This window comes from Diceros bicornis, chromosome 2, assembly GCF_020826845.1.
Source record: "Diceros bicornis minor isolate mBicDic1 chromosome 2, mDicBic1.mat.cur, whole genome shotgun sequence".
Lineage (NCBI taxonomy): Eukaryota > Metazoa > Chordata > Mammalia > Perissodactyla > Rhinocerotidae > Diceros > Diceros bicornis.
Genome location: NC_080741.1, coordinates 37,363,237 through 37,386,702, shown reverse-complemented (window position 1 = coordinate 37,386,702; position 23,466 = coordinate 37,363,237). Strand labels below are relative to the sequence as shown.

Below are 23,466 nucleotides of genomic sequence, written 5' to 3'. Positions count from 1 at the left end.
TCATCAGTTGATGGACATGTGGGCCTTCTACTCTTTGGCTATTGTGACTAATGCTGTAATGAACATTGGATCACAAGTATCTGTTCGTGTCCTTTAATTCCTTTGGGTATATACCTTGGAGTGGAATTGTTGGGTCCTCGGTGTTTCTGCTCCATTGTACACTTTAGGCCTTCCCTTTTTTTGTACTTCATAGAGGGTTTTTCTCCATGTTCTCTCCTTCCCCAGTGGTAGACTGCTGTTGCTTCTTATTCTGTTCTTGCTAGCCTGGTTGTGGAGAGTGGGAGTGTTCTCCATTTTCCTGGTCCAGCTTCAGTCTTAGGAGCCCTTTGTCCCTGTGTCTTGAAGGTGAGGCTTTATCAGAGATCCTTCCTCTCCTCAGCTGGAGGCCTTTAATCATCTGAGCCCAGGATGGTTTTCTGCTGCACCCCTTGAGATAGAGAGCTTTTTTTCTTTTCTCTTTACCTAATAATAGTGAATTTTTACCTCTGTCCTGGGGGTTACAATGTTTGTCTTTCCATTAGGAGCTTCAAACTTTTGTTTCTTATAGGACAAGGGTACAAGAAAGGTTTGTGCCTTTCCTGGTGTAGAGGCAGCAGCTCCCTCCGAGACCTGTACCACTGAGAGATACTTCCTCCAGTCTCCTGCCCTCTCCTCAATCCTAATTATGAGAGTCCAGGGGAGGTTTGTGGAGAAAGAGCTTGCAAGTGGGTGTGAACTCTCCTTGTGTCTCTGGCTACTAGGGATTCTGTAGTTTCATGCTAGCCCACGCTCAGCTATTAACAATGAGTTAAATATAGCTGAATTCTTACCCACTTGTATCATGGCTTTGTTTTCCTTCTGTCCTCTGCCACATGTGACCTTCTGCTTATGTCCTGTCTCTCCTTGGAGGCATCTGTGTTTTTCCTTAGATTTCAGGCTAGTTGATTATTCTATAACCTCAGCTTTCTGATGGATTCAAGAATAGTTATGGTCTTGTAGATTATTTGGCATTTTCGTGTTATGGTGGGAGTGATGTTTTTTCCAGTTTCTCTGTCCTAGACAGAAGCTGAAATTCCTCTGTAGTTAAAGGTGCTCTTTTACTTTTTAACTCTTTCATTTAGGAAACATTTCAACATTACAGGAAAAGTTGTGAGTATAGTCAGTGAACTCCTGTGTACCCTCCACCCAATCTACCAGTTATTAACATTTTGCCAAATATGCTTTATCACTATCTTTCCGTGTATTTACACATTATTATTATTTTTTTTTTTTCTTGTGAGGAAGATCAGCCCTGAGCTAACATCCATGCCAATCCTCCTCTTTTTGCTGAGGAAGACTGGCCCTGGGCTGAAATCTGTGCCTGTCTTCCTCTACTTTATATGGGATGCCGCCACAGCATGGCCTGACAAGCGGTGCATCGGTGCACGCCCGGGATCCGAACCCGGGCCACCAGCAGCGGAGTGCGCACACTTAACCACTACGCCACAGGGCCGGCCCCTATTATTGTTATTATTGAACCATTTGAGAATAGGGTGCTCTAACCTCATGACTGTTTACCCCTGAATACTTCAGTCTCATTTTTTTTTTTAAACTTGGTAATATATTATATGAAGATCTTTTATGTCAACATAAACTGATATTAAAGTGTGCATCCGTAATTTGTATCCATTAAAGTTTCTTTCTATCTGTAGGTATCATTAATGGGATTGGAAATTTTAAGTGCCTTTGTGGACAGATTATCAACACGATTTAAGTCCTATGTAGCAATGGGTAAGTTAACTTTACTTATTTAAAAAATCATTGTAGGTTTTGACATACTTTTTTCTCATAGTTTTTGTTTAACAGAATAAATTCTCTGTAAAAGCAAAAATGTAATTTTGTACAACCCAGAGGTCTGCTAATTAGCATTTTAGTTTGCCTAGACATAAAAGATTTTGGCCTGTTAAAATAATTATATTCCCTTTGAGACAAAAAAACAAAAACAAAAAACTTACTAAATATACTGTTAATAGATTTTTACTTCATACTTTCAATTTTTCTACTGTTATCTTTTACTTTTTTTGTAACATATTAAAAATTTATATTATAACTTACAGCTCCACTTTTCAGACTATCTGTAGTGAAGGACCAGTTCTTTCATTGCTAGTCTGTTGCAGACCTATATTTTGTAAAATACAATAAAAATAAATTACAGCAAAATGAAATGAAAAAATATAATAAGGCTCACTTTTTTGTTATTAGATTCAACAAACAAAATTACTTTGGTCAGATTGTTTCAAAACCTTTATAAGCACTCTCAATTTCTTTACCACAAATAGTTTGTGGACTGGTCCTGCACTGCCACCCATACTTTGAGCAGCATTTACTTACAGTGTGTTTGCGGTATAGTACAATATACTAGTATAATGCTCTTCTTTGTATAGTAGTTAGGATTACAGAGTTGGCTCTGACCTATTCTCTAAATCTGAGTGACCTTCATGTGCCTTTTGGAGTGCTTTAGTGAGTTTATTTGGTTCCTATTACATAGAAACATTTAAGGGTAGCCTCAGATGTTCATGGTTTTCTTTTATGGATTAAGTTAATGCCTCCTAATGTATCATCAGACTTATTTTCTAATTATCTTTGTTCAGCTTTTTTCTTTATGTTTGGTATGCTGCGAAATTCTGCCAACTTTTTCTTTTATTTTTATTGTCTAGCTATCCTTTCAGCAGAAGCATCTTAGTGAATTTCCCTGTCTTTATTACTCCCATTTTTTTTTTTTGGGGGGTGAGGAAGATTGGGCCTGAGCTAACATCTATTGCCAGTCCTCCTCTTTTTGCTTATGGAAGATTGTCACTGAGCTGACATCTGTGCCTGTCTTCCTCTATTTTGTATATAGGACACCACCACAGCATGGCTTGACGAGTGGTGTGTAGGTCCATGCCCGGGATCCAAACCTGCGAATCCCAGGCTGCCGAAGTGGAGCATGGGAACTTAACCACTACGCCACCAGGCCGGCCCATTTATTACTCCCTTTTTAATCAATACCTGGTTCCAATTCATTCTTTGTATGAATATCTTCTGAAAAGATGATTTTTTATTATGTCAGTTTCCTGCTTAACATCCTATAGATGTTAAAAACCATGCTCTGCTCTGCAAACATTTTACTTGCTTTTGTATTCTCTTAAGACGTTTTGAATCAGTGTTTAAAATTAGGAAGTTTTACATAAAAATTCATATTTATGGCTTATCTTGAAAGATTGGCCAGTGTGGCAGCCCTGATCTTCCATTCTCACATGTAATTATTGGCTGAAGCTGTGTTGTAGCTTCCCTTTTGTCTGGGTCATGAGCTTTCCAATTCATAATCACTCACCTCATCTCTCATCATCCATCTCCTCTTGTCTCCTCATAACTGCGGATATTGGTTATAATACAGCAGACTTGGAATACTGCAGTTCTTAGACCTGGTTCATTTTCAGCATTTTCCGTACCTCCCTGACTGTAGGTGTTTATATTTGTAACCCCTGCGTTGTAGTAGCTCCCTATTATTAGTCATTACAAACAGTATTTTAAACTTGAGAGTAATTCCAGGTATTATGTCTCTCACTTATTTTTCAGACAGAAGGAGGGCCAGATGGGGTTTGATGTACCAACTGTTTGCTCATATTCAAGCAGTAGGAGTACTGGGACTAGAATCTTAGTTTGTTGTGTCCCAGGATTGTCCTGCTTTCGGAACTTAATTTCTTTTTTGTTGTCCTTGGTGTTCCAGTTCTCTCTGCATGTCTGTCCCTTCTTCATCTCAGAAGCCTTATTTATTCATGATCTTCATCAGGTGCTCTCTCTCTTCACTCTAGCTAATAAGAAACTTGCTCACTCTTGTTAGTTCTGGTTTGACTTGTTTATTATGCCTCTGCTGTGCTGTTCTTTTTTTTTTTCTTTGTGAGGAAGATCAGCTCTGAGCTAACATCCGATGCCAATCCTCCTCTTTTTGCTGAGGAAGATTGGCCCTGGGCTAACATCCGTGCCCACCTTCCTCTACTTCATATGGGACACTGCCACAGCTTGGCTTGACAAGCGGTGCGTTGGTCCACGCACGGGATCTGAACCTGCGAACCCTGGGCCGCCGAGGCGGAGCACGCAAACTTAACCACTGTGCCACTGGGCCGGCCCTTGCTGTTCTTTCTTTTTGAAATCCTCTCCTCTTCTCCATGGTCCTTTTTTTCTCTTTTAAAGACTTGTTTCAGATTTCAATATCTGGGAGCTTTTCAGATTAACCTTACCTGCACTGAATTTTTCTTTACTCCATGATTCTTATACCCTTGAATACTTAGTGAATTACATTAAGTAGCTTTGGTTGGTTAGTGTTTTTCGTATGTGTTTCCTACATATCTACATACTCTTATGTGTATAGGTTTTTATCTTTTAATCTACTCTTTCTGGTTATCCCTGTGCATTTACTGTTCGTCAATATCATTTTCACTTTGAACCCTAAGTGCTCATCATTATCCTTAGTGAAACTTGAACTTATTATTACTTGAGAGTCAATGTAATATAATAGGAAAATTTTGTCACAGCTTTGCTACCATTTATTGACTGCCTACTTTTTACTCATTTACTGAGCTTATCTACTTTACATACATGAAAGATGATCCTCACATTATTTCTCATTTGTATGATAGTTTTGCAAGATAGGCAGTATATCTGTGTACTCTTAAAGAGTTACAGTAGTAGACTAAGAGTCCCAGGGTTACCTTTCTTATTTTACCCTGTCTTAGACCTTAGCCAAACTACTTTAGGAGCCTTTCTATAAAAGGAAGGAATTGAATTAAATTGTGTGCTAAGGTTTTTTTTTTTAATGTAACCCTAGATATATGTAACTTGATGTGAGTGATATTGTTTTCCTTTGGTGCACTTAGGTTATTAACTATCTTTATAGATATTTTTTATCTTTTTACATTAAAAGTGAAGAGGGCCAGCCCTGGTGGCCTAGTGGTTAAGTTCAGCACACTCTGCTTTGGCGGCCCAGGTTCAGATCCCGGGCACGGATCTACACTGCTCTGTTAGCAGCCATGCTGAGTTCGCCGGCCACATACTAAAAAATAGAGGAAAATTGACGTGGATGTTAGCTCAGGGTGAATCTTCCTCAGCAAAAAATAAAAAGTGGAGAGATGTTTCAGGAAAATTGAGATTGATGTTCAGTTTTAGACGGAGTTCCAAAAAGAGTATGGGCTCTGTTAATTCTTTAATATAAATTAATTCTTTAATATAAAATATTTAAATTTTCTTTTGTGATGACATATACTGTGGAAAGATAAAACTTTCCACCCCCAAAAATAATACAATTTACATTTAACACTGATCACCAATCCTGGTTTTATAACTGAATTCAGTAAAACATCTCATATTGTAGAAATCTTAAACAGTTTTAATCCAAAATGTAGAAAGAGTATTAGAATAGTCAGTATACCTGGTCATCAGTTTTGTATTTTGTATAGTGGTTTGCGTTTTGTACAATGTTAAGAGAATAAAATATGCTAACAGCTATGCTTTAAACTTTTTCCATGTTTCACTGTCCAAATTCCGGTCTGTGATAGATTTATTCATTTGTTTAATACGTTCTTATTGAGAGTCTACAGGGTGAAAAGCTCTGTTTTAGATTTCCAGTAATTTTCTGTTGAATGTTCATCAAGTTGAAGGATAATTCAGTGGTCATTATATTGTTTACAGATCTTTAGGGAAGACCACTGACACCTCTGAATACTTATTATGGGCTCAGCACAGGTGCTTTTTATCAGTTTTACTTCATCTTCTCACAAGGCCTGCATCCCTCCTTATTTTACAGACGAGGAAACTGAAGTTCAGAGAAGTTTACTATCTTGCATAATTAATAACTGGTAGAGGTAGGAATAAAATCTTGTTCTGTTTGAGTCCAAGAGTCTGTGTTAAAAAGATTCTAATGCAAAAAATTTATAAATTTTTAAATTTAATAGCTGTAATACTAAGTTTATGTAGTGTAAGGTTTTTTGTTTTTGTTGTTTATGTTTTATAAAATTTTAGGTTTTAATATTGAAGTGAGCCCCTCTTTGGGCCAACATTTTTGTTTGCTTTTTGGAGTTAAATTTTACTTCTCAGGAATGAAATGTCTATTTTTTTCTGCTTTTGTGATTTTTGAAACACACATACGCACACACATGCACGCAAAACACTTCAATTATAAGAAAATGGAAGTAGTTATGACCGGGACCTAACGTTCTGTAGATTATTTAAATTCTGGTTTCACTAACTTGCTATTGTGTGACCTTGGGCAAGATATTTAATCCCTCTGGGCCTTCTCTATCAAATGGGCCTACTGTATTTCATAGGATTTTTATGAGGATTTACTGTGATAATTCAATGGTTAGTACATAATAATATCTAATGTTTATTAAGTGTTTATTTTGTATTGTCTTCTGCCTCTCAGAAGCTGTCAGAACCAGAGTCCCACTATAGCCAATACTATAGATGTTAATGAGTTTCTCTAGTGTTAACAATACATCTAAGCAAGAGGAGAAGGATTTATATTGTTCTGACAGGTGCTTCAGTTACCTCATGATTAAGCTTATGTTTTTTATGGCGAGGACTTTGTTTTCTTACATAGTCATTTCCTTGATTAAGCTTAGATTTTTGGATGACATCATTCCATTTGGTATAGTTGGATTCTCATGCTAGTCATTTTCTTCCAAAAAGAGTATAATTTCTTTTTTCCTTAAGTGTTATTAATTATTATTACATCAGTTCTGATTGTTACGTTGTAGACAATGTTACATTGTAGAGTATATATATATATATTTTTTTTTGGTGAGGAAGATCAGCCGTGAGTTAACATCCATGCTAATCCTCCTCTTTTTGCTGAGGAAGACCGGCCCTGAGCTAACATCTATTGCCAATCCTCCTCCTTTTTTTTTTTTTCCCTTTTTCTCCCCAAAGCCCCAGTAGATAGTTGTATGTCATAGTTGCACATCCTTCTAGTTGCTGTATGTGGGACGCCGCCTCAGCACGGCTGGACAAGCCGTGTGTCGGTGCACGCCCCGGATCCGACCCTGGGCTGCCAGTAGTAGAGCATGCGCACTTAACCACTAAGCCACGGGGACGGCCCCAATTGTAGAGTATATTTGCATCAAATTATATACACATTTAATTATATATATCTATAAATAAACTAGAAAAAATCCCTTTCTTGATCTCATTTCTTCTTCCTTCCCTTGTTTAAACTAGGCCTCAGTCTCCATTGCCTCAGGGAAAGGAAGGCTATAGCCGTAATGTCAAAAGAGAAACAAAAGAAATTAATTTCTTTGCTTTTGAACATGCAAGATGATTATAGAGATGATGGGGATAGTAGGTGACACATTATAGAGTGCTTACTCAGTGCCCTTCACTCTCTGAGTTGTTTAAATATATGATCTTTTAATTTTCAGTAATCTTCTGAGGTGAGTACTGCTGCGAACTTTTATGGGTTGAGGAAATAAAGACAAAAAGAGATTAAATAATGTCACGTGCCTAGTAACACCACTAAGTGGTAGTGGTAATTTAAGAGATTACAGAAAGATAATTTTGACTATGAGATATTTTTGCCCTATGACCTGACTTTAGAACCTGTACCCTTTGAATTCCAACCCCCCTTCCATTCCCCCAACCTCTGCCCACAATGGATGTGATTTCTTTGTGGTGCTTTGTTGATTTGTAGTTACAGAAACCTTTTTCATGAAAACTCTCCAAGAATGGACTCTAACCTGCCTTTCTTACCTCCTTTCATGGAATAGTGCCAAAATCTTGGACACAGTAGAGAAAGACCTCAATCCCAGGGGCCTAGGCTTTTGTTTTTGTCAGTTGAGTAATATGTCAAACATATGAAAGAATGCATATGAAACATATACAATTTGAAAAATAATTATAAAACTAACACCTGCCTATGCCCGGGTCAAGAAACTAGAACTCTGTAGTCCCTTAGATGCTCCCTCTCTGCATTTCCTGATGACATGTCCCTCCCTCTACCAGAGGTAACCACTGTTATGACCTTTGGGATAATCATTCCCTTGCCTGTCTGTAGAGCTTGACTATCTATACGTATCTCTAAATAGAATAGTATTTTGTCTTGCCTGTTTTTTGAACATTATTATTATAAGTGGATGTCATACTGCATGTATTCTTTTGAAACTTGCTTCTCAGTTATTTTCGATTGGACTCATGAGTAAATAACTTAAAACAGTTTGTTTACCTCATAACTTCTCATTTATGGAAACAATTGCTATTTGTAAAATACAGCTTATAATTTTGTAAAATACAGGTTATAATGGAGATAAATTATAAATATTTATTTTTCCCCCCCTCTTTCTCTAGTTATTGTAGCTTTAATAGACAGAATGGGAGATGCCAAAGACAAGGTTCGAGATGAAACTCAGACTCTGATATTGAAGTTAATGGATCAAGTAGCACCACCTATGGTAGGCCTACATTTTAAAATTCAGATTTTGCTGATTAATGATGAAATATCAGTAAAGATGGATAGTAATCACAGCAAGTCAGTGAAGCCCCAGGTGACGTGAAGGCTGAAATTTTAAACAATAAATTGTTGTTAATGCTTTAAAGAAGCTGAAATTTAAGATAAAATGTCAATATTTAACTTTTTGCTTTTTTGCTTTTCCTTTTCTTATTTTCTACTCTTTAAAGTGTTTTTAAAAAGTTAACTCAGAGATTTTAGTGATTTAATGTTATACTGATTATATTATTCTTTAGGATTTTCTGGTTTTCCTTACCTGCAAATTATACAGTGTTCAGTGAGAAAACTTATTTTGAGAACTACTGAATGTTGTATTAATTTATGCAACTCTTACAGAGAGAAGAAGCAAATTTTTTATTTTAACAGATGCCTACTAATAATATAAAGAGTATATTCTATGACAGTGATCTGTGTTTTATGAATACAACAGAAAAAATTTGCCCTTGTGAAGGTGTTTTGAAAGGAGAGCAAAAATAAATTGACACGTAAACAAAGATTTAAAGAGTAGCTCATGTTAACTGGAAAAAAATAAGAATTTACAATATACACAATGATATTATGTGTTATTTAAAATACAGTTTAAAAATTATCATATTATATATATTTTATAAAAAATTCAGAGTATTGAATTGTAAAAGTAAACTATTTTCCCAGATATTTTATACCTTAAACTAAGTCCTTGTTAATAGTTTGGTGGGTATCCTTCAAGACTTATTTAGGGGTTCAAATTTTAACTTGTTTTTGGCATGCTGTTTTTACAAACCATACCCTCAGGGGCATCATTGTACATATATCTTTGGATATAAATATAACTATATAGAGTAGAGTTTCAGAGATGGTGTTGCTGAGTCAGGTTATTCACATTTAAGATTTTTTTTGTAAACTTCAAAGTTACCTTCCAGAAAGGTTGGCAGAGAGAGAGAAATTGAATAAAGAGTCCAGAAAGAATCAAGTCCAGGAAGAGGAGTGTGTGTGTGTGTGTGTGTGTGTGTGTGTGTGTGTGTGTGTGTACACATGAATTTAGTAAATGGTAAGGGTGGTATTTCTAAATATGGGGAAAGAATTGGTTGGGACAATTGACTATATCTTTGGAAAAATAAAGTTGGATTCCTTCTTATACCAAACGCATATGTTAGTTTTAGATTATTTGTGTAGGTTTATCTATGTTTTTTCCAAAAGAAAATTATAGTAGTTAGCAATAAAATGACTTTCCCAAATATGTTTCTGTGTTTGGATCCAGTGTTAAAAGGAGAAAAGCCTGAATTATAAAATGTTGAAAAAGCCTGTTTAATGTGACGGTCTGTAGTAGTTACTAGGCAACATTGGACCTTTTAAATGCTTACTGGACTACTGTGCTTATAATGGTAGCATTGTTGTTGAAGTTTTCTAAAGCTTAGAACAAATTCTGTGTCCTTGGAAATTCTAAGGTTTTTAGGTTTTAGACATAGTTTTTCTGAGAATGATTGAAATCTAAAGTGAAAGATATAAAGTAAAAACTAAAAATGTGATTAAGATATTAAAAAATGGGTGAGAACAGCATCAGTGCAAATTTGGCTTAGAAAAACTTGTAGAGAAGTAAATAGTCTGATGGGAAAATTCAGTTACCAATAAGGTGGGTGGTAAGGTTGGGAATAGATAAAAGATTATAACATGAGGAATTTAAGTTTTTGTTATACATGTTTACTTTTCTTTTGAATAGTACATTTGGGAACAGTTGGCTTCTGGTTTTAAGCACAAGAATTTTCGATCTCGAGAAGGCGTGTGTCTGTGTCTTATTGAAACCTTAAACATGTAAGTTTTATGATTACTGAAAATAGCCTCCTTATGTTTTTTCATTTTTCAAAAAAACAATATCCGTTACACAAAGCTCAAGGAAAGCTATGGAAATAAATTTTAAATAGTTATTAATTGATCTATGGTACAGGAGTTATTATTTTATTTGATACCTTTAGTTGTTAATTTTTTATGTGTGTGTTATCTTGCATGTTGTTAATTTGAAATTATTAGCCAATGATAAAAGTGTTTCTCTTTTTTTCTTAGTATGTGAATAGTTGCTAACTAAAATACCTGGTCATATGACAAATATGCTAATATAACTTAGGATCTACTTCTGTTCTGGACCCAGTTTGGAATTGTTTTTAGTTCAGTGGTATTTCAGATATTGTAGCCGTTTCTCCCACCTCGACTTTCTAGAGCAGTATGGGTGGTTACCAAAATTGTACACTGAACATCAAGACTCTCCCCAGTAACTGGACAGTGAATCTGGTAGCAGTGTACAGAGCTCTGACAGCACAGATACCACAGAGCTCGGAACTCCAGTCTGAAGAAATTGTAAACTAGGGCTTTTGTTCTCTTTCTGGATTATTTTTGCAAGTTTTGTGCAGCAAGATAGGTAATATATAGTAGCTTTCAACTTTTCCTGTAGTGTTACTTCTTTTTCTCTAACTATGCCTTCATTTATTTTCTTTTACTCCTCTATGGTCCTTTCTGCCATCTAGAGCTTGTAAGTGCATTCAGTCTGCACAGCTTTTGTGGTTTTTGGCTCTCCTGTCATTTGCTTTCAACCCATGACCTCATCAAAATAAGCATCATAAGCATAAATAGAGATTTTATTGGAATGCAAATTTATTTGAGACCCAGAGTCTAAAAAATTCACTATTTTAAAGCAAAAGCTAAAATTTTCTTGAGTTATGGATAGGTTGCTAGGTTTAAGAGTGCCATTGGTTGAACATTTTGCTTTGTTGGATTGTGTGTTGACAATTTTCATTGTCAGTCATGATTATTCGAGTTCGCATATTTCACACTGTTTAGAATTAGTTTTTGCTTGTGTCTCATATCCTTCATGTTCTAATGATGTGTGCCCATGCTCTCCACCATATTTGTCTTATTGATACAGACAAGAAGAAAGTATAAGGATATTTTGTTTATTGTTTGATTAAAACCAAATTCTCTTTATTTTTTTTTCAAATTATATTTAGTTTTGGGGCTCAGCCACTAGTTCTCAGCAAGTTGGTACCACATTTGTGTATCCTATTTGGAGATTCCAACAGTCAGGTAAAATTTTATTTACGTTCAAGCATTGACTAATTTTTTGGATACCGCTTCTTTTCTAGTGCTCTTATTTTATTTTTAAAAAGAAGAAAGAAAAGGGTGGAAGGGGGTAGTGAAATCAAGATTTCACTTCATTTTTTCTAATCCACCAAAGTTAGCTTTTAAGAACACGTTATGTTCACGTAAGTTGCTCAAGTTTGCCAGTTGTTTGGCTGGTATTAAGAATAGATGGGACTTAAAGGATAGTTCTTGAGTTTGAAAGATTGAGTTACAAAGAACCTGGATTCCTTTCTATAGTCCTCTTATATGTTCATTGTGAGGACAGGTTGTCACCTTTCTTCATTCCTGAATGTGGTTGCATAACAACAACTTTTTGCAACAGTGATAACCCTGTTTAACGGAGGGAATTTGTGCCAGTGGTGTATCACTTGTTAGACATTTCTTTACCTGAGCTACATATACTGTAGGCATAATACAGGAGTGTGTTCTGGATCTTGCCCCTCATGGTGGAGTTGAATCTTAGCTGTAACCTTTTTGGCACAGCTTCTGTGTTTGAAATAACTCTGGATAAGATTTTTCCTGCTTTTAGGTCCTAGTTCCACCCCTGGAGGTTTATAGAGAGTTCTATCTCTTCATTTGCTCTTTGACAGTGAGCTGTGCAAAGGAATTAGAGATGTCTTCCAAATTCCTGTCTTTAGACCACATTTTATTTCTTTTAATTGTGGTAAAATATAGACAACATAAAATTTACCATTCCAGACTTTTTTTTTTTTTTCCTGAGGAAGATTTGCCCTGAGCTAACATCTATGGCCAGTCTTCCTCTTTTTGCTGAGGAAGATTAGCCCTGAGCTAACATCTGTGCCAGTCTTCCTCTATTTTACATGTAGGTCCACACCTGAGATCCGAACCCATGAACTCAGGCCACCGAAGCGGAAGGCACCAAACTTAACCACTATGCCGTGGGACCGGCCCCCTCCAGCCATTGTTAAGTGTAGTTCATTGGCATTATGTACATTCACAGTGTTGTGCAGCCATCACGACCATCCATCTCCAGAACTTTTTCATCTTCCCAAACTGAAACTCTCTATGCATTAAACAATAACTCCCATTCCCCCCAACCCCTCAGCTCCTGGCAACTACATTTTACTTTTTCTCCGTATGAATTTGACTACTCTAGGTACCTCGTAAAAGTGAAACCATACAATATTTGTCCTTTTGTATATGGCATATCTCACTTAGCATAATGTCTTCCAGGTTCATCATGTTGTAGCATGTGTCACAATTTTCTTCCTTGCCTTTTTGAGGCTGAATAATACTCCATTGTATGTATATACTGCATTTTGTTTATCCATTCATCCATGGATGGACATTTGGGTTGTTTCTACCTTTTGGCTATTGTGAATAATGATGCTGTGAACATTGATGTGTAAATATCTGAGTTCAGGCCACATTCTTGAAAGGCACTTTTATTCCAGGAAAATGTATTAACCATGATAATGATTTGTATTCATACTCTTATTGACAATTCTTTATACAATCTTATTACAAATAGAAGATTTTTTAAAAGCCACATTAGTAAGTTTTATTACATATTTCTTAGATTTCTGTAAAACTTTTTACAGCCTTCTCTAGAGGTTTCTTGGCACGTCCTCTTGGTTTTTGTTAATGACCTGCCATAATCTCTCAGGGGTTTAGAGGCATTAAAACCAACTTGGAGCTTTAAGTGGTCTACTAGTGTAATGTTACTTTGAGGTGAAGTATTTTATTGTATCTCATATAAGTTTTTTTTTTAATTCTGAATTCTTTGGCAGGTGAGAGATGCTTCAATATTGGCTATAGTGGAGATTTATAGACATGTGGGAGAGAAAGTGAGGGTGGACCTTTGTAAGAGAGGAATTCCCTCTGCTAGGTAAGTTTTGCTAAATTTGTTTATTTTTTTGCCACTGGTTTTAGAAGTTTTAATTTCATGCATTTGTTTTAAATAAGTTCAATTTTCTGAAATGTTTTAAAATTCAAAAGATGCAAAAGGATATATAGGTTATCACCGTTTAAAAAGTTCTTAAGGTCCTGTAATTTTTTTGGACACTTTCATTATATGCTCATGTATTATATATTATTTAGTACGTAATTAAATATCAGTGTCAGGTAACTGTCTTTTGATACCAGACAATAATAGTCATTATTCGGAAGATGCTTGAGCAAGGATTTAGTAAAAATATTAATCCATTCATTAAGTAAATATTTTTTGAGTACTTAGTGTTGAAGGTACTATACAAGATACTGGATAACAGAAGGCTCTATAAGAATCAGTCATTACTCTTAAAACCTAGTCAAATAAAAAGAAAATCAAGACTATCTGAGTAGAGTAGCATCAATCAGGTCAGTAAAAATCCTGTTGATAAGCTTCTAGTGTATCAGAATATTTTTTTCAAAGATAGTTTTTTTATTTAGTACTTCTGAGAGTTTTTATTTTTATTAAAGCTATTGTTCCAATTAAATTTTCTTTTTGTAATGAAATTTTAGTCCCCATTTTAAGGAGACCTGAAAGGTTTTTTTTTCTTAATTTTTTTTATGGAAAATTTTGAACATATACTAAAGTAGACAGAGTAGTATAACTGACCTTCATGTACCCGTTACCCACCTTCAACAGTTAACAACTCATGGCCGGTTTTGTATGTTATAGCCTTACCTACTTACTCTGTCCTGTATTATTTTGAAGCAAACCCAAGTCATCATAACATTACATCTGTAATTATTCAGTATATTACTGAAGGAAAAAAATTTTATGTTTCAATTACAACCACAATACCATCGTCACGCCTTAAATTTTTTTCTGTGTAATTCTGTAATACCCAATATCCACTCAGGGTTCAAATTTCCAGTTGTTTCATAAATGTCGTATGTATGTAGTTTTAACAATTTGTTTGAATCAGTGTCCAAATAAATTCCAACAATTAGTTGATATGTTTTATAAATCTTTTTATATTTTTGTGTATCCCCAAAACTGTTTTTTCCTTGTGTTTTATTCTTGAGTGAGCTGGGTAGTTTATCCTTTAAAGTTTCCCATATACTAGATATTGCTAATTCTTTTTCTGTGGTGTAGTTTAACATGTTCTTCTGTCTTTATATCCTATAAATTGGTAGTTGGATCTGGGGGCTTGATCAGATTTTTGGCAGGGGGTGTCAGGAGGAGCAAGACTACTTCATAGGTGGTGGTGTGTTCGCTTATCAGGGGTCTAATCATATCTGGCTGTCTCTCTTACCAGGTAGATTTTTTTCCAGCACCAATTATTTTTTGGTAATAAGGTTGTCCAATAAATATGCATTTTGTTTACTTATTCATTCATTCATTCGCTTTCTATTTCCAGAGCTAACAAGAATTTCATTTGAGTAAATTCTACATTATCTTATGTGGATGAAAGAAATGATGTTAACATATATTTGTGTGTGTGACTGTGTATATGTATGAATATATATTACATTATATATTTTAAAATTTATATTGGAATTATTTTTTATTAAAGTATTTTAAAGTTTTATTCAACTATGACATCCATACAGAAAAGTATGTAAATCATGAGTGTGTAGCTCTGTAAATTATTACAAAGTGGATACACTCATATATCCACACAGGTGAAGAAGTAGAACATTATAGCCTTCCAGAAGCCTCCCCAAATCCTTTTTAATTTGTGCCTTTTCTCTCCTTCCCAAAAGTAACCACAATCCTGACTTCTATTACCATGGTTTAGTTTTGCCTGTTTTTGAAGTTTTTATAAATGGAATCATATAGGATGTACTCTTTTGTGTCTGGCTTCTTTCAGTCAGTATTATCTTTTTAAGATTCTTTTGGGTTGTTGGATCCAGCTACAGTTGTTCATTTTCATTGCCATATAGTTTTCCATTGTATGAATATGCTATACTTTATGAATCCATACTGTTGATGGACTGCTGAGTTGTATTCCATTTGTAGCTTTTATGAATAATGTTGTTAAAAACATTCTTATACATGTCTTTTGGTGTACATATGTATTCATTCTCTTGGAATATATCTAAGAGTGGAATTGCTAGGCCATAGGGTATGTTCACCTTTAGTTGATATTGACGAAAAGTTTTCCAGAATGATTGTACCCATTTATATTCTCACTAGCACTGTTTGCAAGTTCCCATTATTCTGCATTTTCACTGATATTTGGCATTGTTAATCTTACTTTTATTAAATTTAGGTTTCTGGTGCATGTGTTGTCATGTGGTTGTAATCTGCATTTTTCTGATTACTAATAAAGGAGAGCACCATTTCATGTATTTATCAGCCATTTGGATATGTTCTCTTGAAGTATCTTTTCAGGTTTCTTGCCCCTTTTTAAAAATTGGGTGGTCTGTCATTTAAAAAAATTAATTGATAGGACTTTTTATTTATTTATTTTTTTGGTGAGGAAGATTAGTCCTGAGCTAACATCTGTTGCCAATCCTCCTCTTTTTGCTGAGGAAGATTGGCCCTGGGCTAACATCTGTGCCCATCTTCCTCCAATTTGTATGTGGGATGCCTGCCACAGCATGGCTTGATAAGCAGTGTGTAGGTCTGCTTCCAGGATCTGAACCTGCAAACCCCGGGGCTGCCGAAGCAGAGTCTGCGAACTTAACCGCTGCACCACCGGGCCAGCCCCAGATAGGACTTTTAAAAATGTATTCTAGGTACAAGCGCATTGTCGGCTATATATATGTTTCAAATATCTTCTCCTACCCTGTGACTTGCCTTTTTACTTTCTTGATGGTGTCTTTTGATGTACATATGTTCTTAATTTTTTTGTGTGTGTGAGGAGGATCAGCCCTGAGCTAACATCTGCCAATCCTCCTCTTTTTGATGAGGAAGACTGGCCCTGGGCTAACATCCATGCCCATCTTCCTCCACTTTATATGGGATGCCGCCACAGCATGGCTTGCCAAGTGGTGCATCGGTGCGCGCCGGGGATCTGAACCGGCGAACTCCGGGCCGCCGCAGCTGAGTGCGTGCACTTAACCACTCACGCCACTGGGCCAGCCCCCATATGTTCTTAATTTTAATGTAGTTCTCAGTCATTTCCTTAATGACTAGACATTTCTGTTCCTGGTTTAAGAAATCTTTGCTTTTAATGTCGTGAAGACATTCTCTGTGTAATTGTCTTGAAGTTTTATTCCCATTTAGATTTATAGTCCATGTGATTTTTTTTTTGTAAGTGGTGTGAGATAGGGGTTCAGATACATTTTTTCTCCATATGGATACCCATTTGGCTTAGCACCACTTACTGAAAACATCTTTCTTCAGTGTTCTCTTTGTTATAAATTAAGTGTCCACATATCTGCTTAGGATTTTTGCATTTATGCTTGAAGTAAGGTTGGCCTATAATGTTCCTTTCTTTTTAAGTTATGTTTTATAAATAATTTTGGTTGTTATAGGAAACTCCTTATTTGATTTTTCCCCCATCAGAATCAACCTCATAGGGGTTTATCATATGTGGGTAGCTTATACTTTAATGTTCTTACTGAAGTAAGCCAATGTTTTATTAACTCCATCCATTCTTATATATGGTTTCTCCCTCTTCTGATTGTGGCTAGCCACTTGCCAGATGTGGGCTGTGAGACCCAAGCAGTGACAGCTAGTTGATGAGAAGCTGAAGGCTTCCAGACTCCCAGTCCATAGTTCTTTCCCCTGTGCTGTGCTTGTGTTGTTCTCATCGATGATGCTTCTCTGGCAGGTAGTAGGGAATGGGAAGGACTTTGCATAGGTATAAGGTGTGGTGAACTTTGCTTCTTCAGGCGTGCAGAGTGTTTTCTATTCTTTTAGTATATGGCCTCATTATTTTATAGGTACTATTTTGAATCTTGACACACAATCTTGACTGGACACATTTATATTGAAGAGTTCTAAAACTTTTATGAGGTAAAATATGAATGAATTTTGCTTTACCCCTTTCTTCAGATGATTCTTGCACTACTGTTTCCCTCTTTCCACTAACATTTATTCTCAAGAGTTAACTTTATACTGAATATTGCATTCATTTGAAACTATATTCTTTTGTCATAGTGATTATATTCTAACTTTAATTTTTCAGAAGGGAGATTTCTGCCTCTCATGCTTCTTTCTTTGTGGTTACCAAATTTCCTGTTGGATACAGCCCTCTAAGGTTGAAGTTCTGTTTTTGTCCACCCTTATATTTATATCAAAAACATTCTTCTTTGTTAAAACAGCTAAACTAAGTATAATTCATAAAGCCATTGAATCAAATAGTTTCAAAATAATAATTAAAAATTGTTTTTCTCTATCAGCTATTTTTAAAAAGATAAGCTCTGACAGTATTGTACTGGCATAACATTAGACATATAGGTAAGAATTAAGAGTCCAGAAATAAACCCTTACATTTATGGTCCATTGATTTTTGTCAGAAGTACCAACACCATTCAGTGGGGAAATAATAGTCTTTTCAACAAATGGTGCTCTAGAAACAGAGCAGTTCCACATGCAATAGAATAAAGTTGGACTTCTTCCTCACACCACACCCCCAAATTAACTCAAAATGGATCATAGAAGTAAATGTAAGATCTAAAACAATAAAACTTTTAGAAAATACTAGGCAATGGTTTCTAATATATGACACGAAAAGCATAAGCAACCAAAGAAAAAATAAATAAATTATGCTTTATCAAAATTAAAAACTTATGCTTCGTGGAACATCATCAAGAAATCAACAAGAAAACCCACATAATGGGAAGAATATTTGCAAATCATATATCTCATAAGACTTATGTCCCGGGGCTGGCCCTGTGGCTTAGTGGTTAAGTGCACGTGCTCCGCTACTGGCGGCCTGGGTTCGGATCCCGGGTGGGCACTGACGCACCACTTGTCTGGCCATGCTGAGGCGGCTTCCCACATACAGCAACTAGAAGGATGTGCAACTACAACATACAACTATCTACTGGGGCTTTGGGGAGAAAGGGAAAAAAAGGAGGAGGATTGGCAGTAGATGTTAGCTCAGGGCCGGTCTTCCTCAGCAAAAAGAGGAGGGTTGGCATAGATGTTAGCTCAGGGCTGATCGTCCTCACCAAAAAAAAAAAAAAAAGACGTCCCAAGTATATAGTAAAAAACTCTTACAACTCAACAGTAAAAGGACGGATAACCCAATTTAAAAACAGGCAAAGGGGGGCCGGCCTGGTGGTGTAATGGTTAAGTTCACGTGCTCCACTTCAGCAGCTTGGGGTTCGCAGGTTTAGATCCCCGGCATGGACCTATGTACCGCTTATCAAGCCGTGCTGTGGCAGGCGTCCCACATATAAAGTGGAGGAACGTGGGCATGGATATTAGCCCAGGGCCAATCTTCCTCAGAAAAAAAAAAAAAACAGGCAAAGTATTTGAAGAGATCTTTTTTCAAAAAAGATATACAAATGGCCAATAAACATATAAAAAGATGCTCAATATCATTAGCTATCAGAGAAATACAGATCAAAACTACAGAGAAACCACTTTACACCTACTAGGAAGGCCGAAATAAAAAAGACAGACAATAACAAGTGTGGTTGAAGATGTAGGGCAGTTAGAACTCTGATGCATTGCTGGTGGGAATGTAAAATGGTGCAGCAGTGGTGCAGCTTCAACAGTTTGCAGCTCCTCAAAATGTTAAACATAGAATTACCATATGACCCAGCAGTTCTACACCTAGCTATATACCCAAGAGATAGAAAAATAGATGTCCATGTGAAAACCTGTACACAGTTGTTTATAACGGCTTTATGAATATTCATAGTAGCCAAAAAGTGGAAACACCTCACATCCCCACATGTCCATCAACTGATGAGTAGATAAACAAAATGTAGTATATCTATACAATGAAATATTACTTAGCCATCAATGGTAATGACTGATACATGCTACAACATAGATGAGCCTTGAAAACCTTATTAGTGGAAGAAGCCAGTCATAAAAGGCTGTATATTGTCTGATTTCATTTATGTGAAATGCCCAGATATGGCAAATCTTTAGAAAGAGAGTAGATTAGTGTTTGCCTAGGACTGAGAAAATTGGGGGAAATGGGGAGTAAGTGCTAATGGGTATGAGGTTGTTTTTTGGGGTAACGAATATATTCTAAAATTGGTCCTGATGGTGGTTACACAACTCTGTGGATATACTAAAAATCAATCAATTGTTCACTTTAATGAGGTGAATTGTGTAGTATGTGAGTTTTATCCAAATAAAGCTGTTACTCAAAAAAACATGAGCTCTGAGATACCTAATCGTCTCTTTCATATTGTACTTGTGGTTTATTATTATGACTCTAAACTTAAATATGGACTTTGGTTAGAGTTGCTTTTCCAGTTCTGTGCTAAAGCTTTGCTGGTCTCTATCCTTACCCTGAGTCAGAACCTTCCTAGAACTTTACTGGTCTCTATTCCTTGGTTTCCTAAGTTGTGATTATAATCTTTTGGATAATCCAACCTCTATTGTATTTTTCTTCTGTTGAATTTCATAATTTTTTTCTTCCTGAATTACTTAAAAGATCTTGGTCTCTTTTTTCTACTCTTAAGTTGTTTCTTTCCTCCTTTTGCATCAGATTATATGTGTAATGACCCTCCGTTATGAATAAGCTTGTTTTTCTAAATAGCTATATGGAGCTTTTTATTGTTTCAAGCTTAATGATCACGGGTGAGGGTGATCCAGTGAGGGCCACATAAAAGGAAAATTATACTGTGTTTAGTTTAGTTTAGTTTTGTTTTTAAAGATAGGAGGGTATGAACTTAACTCCTTATAAAATTTTAAACAGGGAACTAAAATGTTTTCAATAAATACCAAACAAATGTCAGTGTTTGTTTCACCTGAAAGCTGGTAAAGTGAGAAGCATTAGAAGGAAAGGGAGAAGAGAGAGCAGGACGGTTGTAGGAAATATATAAAGAGCAAAGTGAGGGCTGGCAGCAAGATGAAGGGTGTGAGGTAAGCATCTTTGTGTGTCTTTTCTAGCCCAGCCCAGTCCCAAAAGACCTTTGGGTGATATTTTCCACCTTGACCCTTTTTTCTTTCTTTCTTTTTAGCCTATTACTGTTATATTTGCCTAGTATTTCAATTGACCCCTGTTCCCATTAAAGCTGCCTGTGTCTCCATTCCTTGCTGTATATTTTACCTGCCCCACCTCAATTCTTTACCAACTCTCTTCTATCTTGGAGCTTTCTGTCCTCAGTTTCCTACTCCTATTTTGCTACTCTACAGCTGAGTGTTAATTTCATGCTTCTTAACATCTTCTTCTGCGTTTTTCCCAAAGAACTCTCCTAAATCTTCTCCTTTCTGTTCCTGGCCTGTCGCATCTTCATTCTGACATCCCGCCTTCCAATTCCAGTGTTCCCCGCCTCATCTCATTTTGTCCACATGTTGTCTCTGCGCAGCCTGCCTAGGGTCTGCTCAACTCTGGAAGATACTACTCTGTAGGGTGAAGAGACCTGTGTCTTTCGACTGAAGTGCTTTCAGATGTGTGAATATTATTAATTGTTGAATTTGGGGGTAGGGTTAGAACATGAGGTTAAGGTTTAGAAATCCCATTATAATGAATTCCTAGAAGGTTTTCAACTAAAAAAAGTTTTTTTAGGCCAAAAAGTATCTGCATCCTCAGTTTACAAGTAAGAAATGACAGGATGTGAAACAAGGTTTAAGTAAGCTTTTAGAAATGAAATTATGACAGAAACATAAGAGTACGACAGAGAAAAACATTTGGCAGTTAAAGACAAGACGGCAGTGGCCCTCTACCCTCCCCCAAATCTCTAAGTCATAAATTTAAGAATAAATTGTAACATGATATATTGGAAAGTAAAGGCAAAGCAAACTAAAAAATAGTGCTGTCCATGATCCCATTTTGGTGTGGAGAAAATATATGTATAAATATAAAGCATCAGAACAAGTACAGTTAAAGTCTCTGGATGGTAGGATTGTGTTTTGTTTCTTTGTTCCTATTTATATTTCCTAATTTTCTTTTATAATGAGTGTACATTGCTTTTGTAATAAGAAACACATTTTTAACTAAAAAAAAAGTGATAGAAGTGTAGAAAGTCTTTCTGAATATAAAATCAGAAGTGCTAGTGGAATTGGTGTTAAATGAAAATAGGTTAATAGGGAAAACATCAGATTATCAGTCATATCAGCATCACTTGTTTCTGACATTTTATATTTCATTGTTTTTATGTTTGCTTTCAGCTTCTTTAGAATGATTTTTATGTACTTTTTAAAGATGTCTTGGTGACTGAGTGGATTCATTATATGATTGGAACTAAAGTAGTTTTGATGGGTTTAGAGAAATAATTTTATGATGGAAGAAACACGTGAAACTGCCTTGCGTGAAAGTTATCTTTTTGTAAATGTACCTGCAAGTGTGTAGAGTGCTGCCTGTATTTGGCTGCTTTTCTTGACTGAAGAGAGAGGTTTTGTGTTTCCTTTCAGTAAGTGAGTCAATTGTAAAAGAGAGTTGTGTAGAAGTAACTGAATCCCTGGAATTGCTTTTTTCTCAGGAAGATGGTGAAGAAGATTGTTTGTATTTAAACTGTATGTAAAACAAACAAATAAAATTTATTCTTTATTCCCAGATTAGAAATGATATTTGCCAAATTTGATGAAGTGCAAAATTCAGGCGGTATGATTTTGAGTGTCTGCAAAGGTAAGAATAATTATTTCAGTTCTCAAACATTTCTAAAATTATTTAGCAAAGTTTTAGACACTAAAAACACGTTTCCAAGTCAGCCATTATATCACTGATTCAGTGGATTTGATTTTGTGGCTGGAAACTTAGTTCGGATATAATAACAAAGTCTTTACATCCTGCTGATCATTACCTATCCTCTGACTCTTGGAGTAAGTGAAAATTAAAAGTGGGTCTATTGTGTAAAATAATACTGTTATTTTGCCTTATTTTTTGTGTCTTCTGGATTGAAGATACGATCACTCTCTTGCCTTCCACGTTGTATGCATAAAAAGTGTTTTGTATTCCCAGAGTAATTGTTTTATGTAGTTATTTTTAGTAGAAACTGTGGGTTGATGGGCTCTGTTACACCTGTGTGTGGACTACCAGTTATGATGCTGGTGAAGAGCAAGAGACACTGGGACTTCACCAGTGTGATCATCTGTGGCTTCTTAATTAGAATGAGACCAAGTTGGAATTCAAGGAGGTTTGGGGTTAGTATCTGGCATTTATTTGATTTTGTGGTCGCTCTTCTTTTTGTAAGATTGCTAAATTGTGTGTTTTTTTTTATTGGGTAGCATTTACCTGGACTTCAGTCTTTAAATATTAACTAGCCACATATGCAAAGAATATATTCTATTTCCAAAGATAGCATAGATGGTTTTTCCACCTAAGGAAGTAGGTTCATATTAAAGAGAGTGTGGTTAGCTTAGTAATGTAAATGATGTTGGAGAAAAAATTTGGTGTTTAAATTGTATAGTTAAATAATAGAAAAACTAGTTACTAATATAATCTAGTTCTTTTTCTCTGGATTAAACAAAGTCTGAGCCTTTTTTTTTGCAGAAAGGCAGATGGAGTGAGACATTCAGTGTTAAAAAGATTGTGTCTACCCTAATCTAAACTTAGTTCTAGAAGCATAAATTGACTTCAGCACTACCCGTCCTCACCCTGACTGCCAACTGTTTCTCACTTCTTTGAATAGTAGGTGTTTTAAGTACCTTGTCCTTATTTTTCCAGCAATTACCTCTGTCCATTTCCATAGAAACCAGAAACAGCAGAAAGATGGAGAGCTGTTAAAATTCTTGTGTGTTTTCATACCATTTACAGTGCATTCTCATTTGTGGATTCCAGACTATGTAGTTGAATGCATATTACAATTTAAAATATTTATTTGGATATGGTTTATTTTGAAAGTACTGTCATTCTTATATTTTGTGAGGTTATTTCTTTTACCTTCAA

General features: G+C 35.8%; 1 protein-coding gene across 4 annotated transcripts in view; it reads left to right on the top strand.

Annotated features, from left to right (window-relative positions):
• Positions 1-23,466, top strand: part of CLASP2 (cytoplasmic linker associated protein 2) — a 168,608-nt gene that overhangs the window by 11,163 nt on the left and 133,979 nt on the right. For all 4 annotated transcript variants that reach the window (XM_058554565.1, XM_058554545.1, XM_058554555.1 and 1 more), the window contains exons 2-7: positions 1,671-1,749; positions 8,335-8,438; positions 10,194-10,285; positions 11,473-11,548; positions 13,357-13,454; positions 22,136-22,206. In XM_058554565.1, coding sequence (XP_058410548.1) covers positions 1,671-1,749; positions 8,335-8,438; positions 10,194-10,285; positions 11,473-11,548; positions 13,357-13,454; positions 22,136-22,206 — 520 coding nt within the window. The remainder of the gene's footprint in view (positions 1-1,670; positions 1,750-8,334; positions 8,439-10,193; positions 10,286-11,472; positions 11,549-13,356; positions 13,455-22,135; positions 22,207-23,466) is intronic.